We start from the raw sequence: 4,845 nt of genomic DNA, 5'->3' as shown, positions 1-4,845 counted from the left end.
TCACACAGGTGCATGGCTTGTTATATCCTTGATAATCTGTTGTCACACAGGTGCATTCATAGCTCCCAACTGTACCGATTTTGCCGGGAAAGTCCCGTTTTTCTTACCTCTGCCCCGCGTCACGGGCAGCTATGAGATTGTCACGGATTTTCCCCCCAGGTCCCGCTGTTGTGTCCGCATAGTAAATACTTTCAAAGCCAGAACTGAAAGTAAAGAATGGCTTCTACACACATCGGGCAGGGAATCCTTTTCAGAGAAGTGTCGGCTTAGCGGAGAGAGCAGGGACCCCGTCATCAGGTCAGATCTGTATCTGTCCATATATGGTCACTGCATCTCCTAGGGTTCCCCAGAGCAGACATCGGGCAGGGAATCCTTTTCAGAGAAGTGTCGGCTTAGCAGAGAGAGCAGGGACCACGTCATCAGCTTCAGATCAGTATCTGCCCATATATGGTCTCCAGGGCTTCCCCAGACACAAGCTCTTTATTAAATTAAATAAACTTTTGCCCAGGCTGAGTATTTGAACCTGGGACCCTCTGCACTAGAGACAGGAGCCTCAATCCACTGAGCTATATATATCTAAGGATTTTTGGTAACTAAGCCACTGTTACACTGCGACACAGACTTAAATCCCTAATATATAGAGAGGGATCTTCTCAGAGATTATTATTGTAATTATTGAAACTATTATTAATATTATAAATTTTATTATTGTTATTATTAAGGAAACGATTATTAATAATAGTAAAAATAATAATAATCATCTCAATAATAATAATAATAATAATAATCTCAATAATAATAATAATAGTCTCAATAATTACAATGATCTCTGAGAAGATCCCTCTCTATATACCAAGGCATTAAATCTGTATCACAGTGTAACAGTAGCAGTCACAGTGCTTAGTTACCAAAATTCTTGAACTAGGTAATCACTGAGGTCATAGCTCAGCAGATAGAGGTGCTGTGTCATTATTGTTCATGGACACTGCTGGTTTCAGGTTCATATCCCAGTCAGGATAATTTTTTTTTTATTGAGATGATTTTTATTATTATAATATGGCGTGGCCAGGGAGTGATTAGGGGTGTGGCTTAGGGGATCGCCGCGGCACGCCATTTTGTCCCTCTTTCTCTTTCACAAATGTTGGGAGGTATGGTGCATGGGTCTGCATATCTCTGGTTATGTAATGTCACACAGGTGCACAGCTCGTTATATCCCTGGTCACGTGATGTCACCCTGATGCATGGCTCGTTATATCCCTGGTCATGTGATGTCACCCAGGTGTATGGCTCGTTATATCCCTGGTCATGTGATGTCACACAGGTGCATGGGTCATTATATCTCTGGTTATGTAATGTCACACAGGTGCACAGCTCGTTATATCCCTGGTCATGTCATATCACACGGGTGCATGGCTCGTTATATCGCTGGTCATGTGATGTCACACAGGTGCACGGCTCGTTATATCCCTGGTCATGTGATGTCACACAGGTGCATGGGTCATTATATCTCTGGTTATGTAATGTCACACAGGTGCACAGCTCGTTATATCCCTGGTCATGTGATATCACACGGGTGCATAGCTCGTTATATCGCTGGTCATGTGATGTCACACAGGTGCACCGCTCCTCTCTGGTCATATGTTGTGGACTACTGATAGTAATAATGGAATGTTTGGGGGAATTTCTATAGCATTGCTTGTGGGGGTCTGATCTTTGGGCTCACACCGATCATCAGAGGCAAAATATTCTTTAAACAGTTTGGCACAGTAGCGCCCTCTGACTATCTGTTCCCCTTTCGATATGTCAATGTCTATTGTTGTTTCCAGAATTGAACAACCCTACATTAACCCCTCAAAAAAACTTTATTGCTCTTTTCAGTTTTTCTGGCCATCTTGAATGATTTGTAATCGGAGAGTATTTTTGATCACTACTTGCTCTGCGATCATACAACCAAAATACCAAGGCACCGCGTACTCCAAGGTAACGAGCCCCTTCAAGTTTCCACTAAAATGAGAGTAATCCCATGGGCAGGAACTAAACATCCTTAGTAGAAAACCAGTGGAGAACTCCCAGGTATAAGTCCAGAGAGTGTATAGGAGACATCTCCAGAGAAGGTGACATTTTCCTTCGAGGTAGAGGGACATTTTCTCGATGACGAATATTGCCGTTCCGTAGATAAAGATGGCCCAGATGCTGCTCACGCCCCTCAGCTTCCAGCAGTTGGAGGTGACTAAATCCCAAGTGGCTGTAAACATTATTTCACATAAAAGTCCATGAATTGCATAAATGTACCAACGGTGGAGGCCACTGAGATATCCAGATTTCGGTTTCTTGACGACCATTGTTTCAGGGTAAAATCACAGTCTGAGAAATCAGAAAATTGTCCAAATTTTAGAGGTCACGAAAAAAAATACAAATGTGTCAAGGTGGATTTAGACAATGGAATCTACAACATCTGCGTAAAGAGTAGATGGACATTGGTGGTGATATAGGACCCTATAGTGGGCAACCGTGTCCAACCAACAGAGGTCTGACCAATGTGCCCGACCTCCAGTCATTGCAAGGTGGCAGCGGTGCCTAGAATGTGTTGTACCCCTATATCTCCTTTCTGGAGTTTTATGGTGGACCTGCAGGACCAACGTGCACCATTATAAACTAGACTTGTGGCCTCCAAGAAAAGCCAAGTAGAACCAACACTCTACCACTTCACTCTACAATTCAGAAGACTGGTTGGGTGATGGAGAAGGGAGGAATAGTCAATGGGGGTGACGGGGCACCGTCCAACTTAAAGTTAGCCCTGATTTTTGACAACAAGCTATGGAGAAAAAAACAGCACCACCCTCATCTATAGGCTGCGTATAGACAATCCCTTTAAGACATGTGTGTAATTAGAGAAAAGCCTCAGTATATAGGAAACCTACCGTGTAGATTTTCAGGTGAATGAGCAGTGCAGGAATTGGCAGCACATCCTCCTCCTCACGTTTCTCACTTATTGATCTGTAGACATTGAACTAGAGGAGATAATGGGAAGTGTCACCACCAAGCACAATGTGAAACGATCCCATCCCGAGTCAAAGGTCAGATTAATGTTTAACGTGAGCTCAAATAATGGGGGGTCACTGTACGTGAACGTCTTATCAGACAAACATTAGTAGTGATACGGATCCGAGAATCAACAACAGATCGGTGATACATCTGGTCTTATCATTCATTTATATAAAGGGCAATTAAAGGGGTTTTCCTACTAATAACACCTGTTCTCCATCCACAGGATAGGGGATCAGTATCAGGCCTCTGGGGGGGGGGGGGGAAGGTCCAACCTCTATAAACTTGATCAATCGTAAGAAGGAGGGTTCCTCACTTTCATTATCACATGGGCTGTGTGAGGGACTGGTAGACTCTCGAGAGGCTTTATGTATAAGATCCCCGTGAAATAGACTTTGTAGCCCCAGACCAGATTAGAACAGCTATATTGACCACTGTCAGGTCCTGCAGAGCCAAAGATACTCTTTGCACCTAACTCTGTGTTCCTTGTTTTGGCTTGTGGTCCTGAATGGTGATCCCCAAACTTTAACCCAAAATTTCATCTTACATGCCAAGGTCAAACTCCATGAATCAAGCCCCAACAGATGATTGTAGTACCAACTGTCATATCATACAGTAAGTACTGCAGTAAATTAACCCTCGAGGATTAATTTACAATGAATCTGCTGTGTATGTATTTACAGGATATAGTAAAATGTTGTTCTCACCTGTCCTTCTTCAAGAATGGTTCTTGTCCTTCTTTAGGAAAGGTCCTTGTCCTTGTTCAGGAGAAGTTCTTGTCCTTCTTCAGGAAAGGTTCTTGTCCTTCTTCCGGAAAGGTTCTTGTCCTTCTTCAGGAAAGGTTCTTGTCCTTCTTCAGGAACGGTTCTTGTCCTTCTTCAGGAGAAGTTCTTGTCCTTCTTCAGGAAAGGTTCTTGTCCTTCTTCAGGAACGGTTCTTTTCCTTCTTCAGGAAAGGTTTTCGCTTGTCTCTCAGAATTGTTCTTGACAGTCCTTCTTCAGGATTGTTCTCGCTTGCCCATCTTCAGTATGCTCTAACATGTCCTTCTCCGGGATTGTTCTCACACGTCCTTCTTCAGGATTTATTCTCACTTTTCCTTTTTCAGAATGCTCTCACATGTCCTTCTTCACGGTTGCTCTCACGTCTACATCTTCCTAAGTGTTTTCCTACGTCCTTCTTCAGAGCTGTTCTCACCTGTCCTTCTTCAGGATCGCTCTCATTTGTCCTTCATCAGGATTCTTCTCATCTGTCCATCTTCAGATTCTTCTCATCTGTCCATCTTCGTTTTGCGTTCTCACCTTGGCTCTGTCCAGCACCTGACTACTTGAAGTTGACAACGCTTAATCTGGTTAATATTTTCTTAGGCTGCATACTCGACTAAAATAACAATGATCAATATCGTGGATTGTGAAAGCTATGCGGAGATGTAGTAGGATAGAGCCATATGCGTGATGTTCACAAGTATCACAAAGGTCACTAATAAAAAGATAACTGCACTGAGCAGGTGTGTAATGCTGTAATACAGGTGAGGACACCACTTATCAATGAGGGGCGCTCGGACCTCAGCTTTACTTTACAATGGTTCTGGTAGATGCCTTTCATATCACCTGTGAACACCATTTTATATGAAATTAAAGGGGTTGTATGTTTTTCTTTTTACTTTTTTACTCATTTAAAAAAAAAATTCTTTAAGGCTCAATGGGGCTCATTTACTAAGCACTTTCGCCGGGTTTCCCGAATATTTCCATTTTGGCCCGAATTGCACCGGGATTTTGGCGCACGCGATCGGATTGTGGCGCA

At 43.1% G+C, this 4,845-nt stretch overlaps 1 protein-coding gene across 1 annotated transcript; it reads right to left on the bottom strand.

The window, feature by feature from the left end:
• Nucleotides 1-1,855: 1,855 nt before the first annotated feature.
• TMEM229B (transmembrane protein 229B) lies at nt 1,856-3,998 on the bottom strand. The gene is made up of 3 exons (XM_072139471.1): nt 3,753-3,998; nt 2,922-3,011; nt 1,856-2,364 (listed from the first exon to the last, which is right to left on the bottom strand). The coding sequence occupies exon 3, from the start codon at nt 2,340-2,342 to the stop codon at nt 1,875-1,877; it is 468 nt and encodes a 155-aa protein (XP_071995572.1). The 5' UTR covers nt 2,343-2,364; nt 2,922-3,011; nt 3,753-3,998; the 3' UTR covers nt 1,856-1,874.
• Between the last annotated feature and the right edge of the window lie 847 nt (nt 3,999-4,845).

Source organism: Engystomops pustulosus, chromosome 3 (assembly GCF_040894005.1).
Source record: "Engystomops pustulosus chromosome 3, aEngPut4.maternal, whole genome shotgun sequence".
Taxonomy (NCBI): domain Eukaryota; kingdom Metazoa; phylum Chordata; class Amphibia; order Anura; family Leptodactylidae; genus Engystomops; species Engystomops pustulosus.
This window is presented reverse-complemented; position numbering and strand designations above follow the sequence as displayed.

Excerpts from the sequence above, each read along its gene's own strand:
- TMEM229B (XM_072139471.1), bottom strand. The coding sequence starts at position 2,342 with ATGGTCGTCAAGAAACCGAAATCTGGATATCTCAGTGGCCTCCACCGT.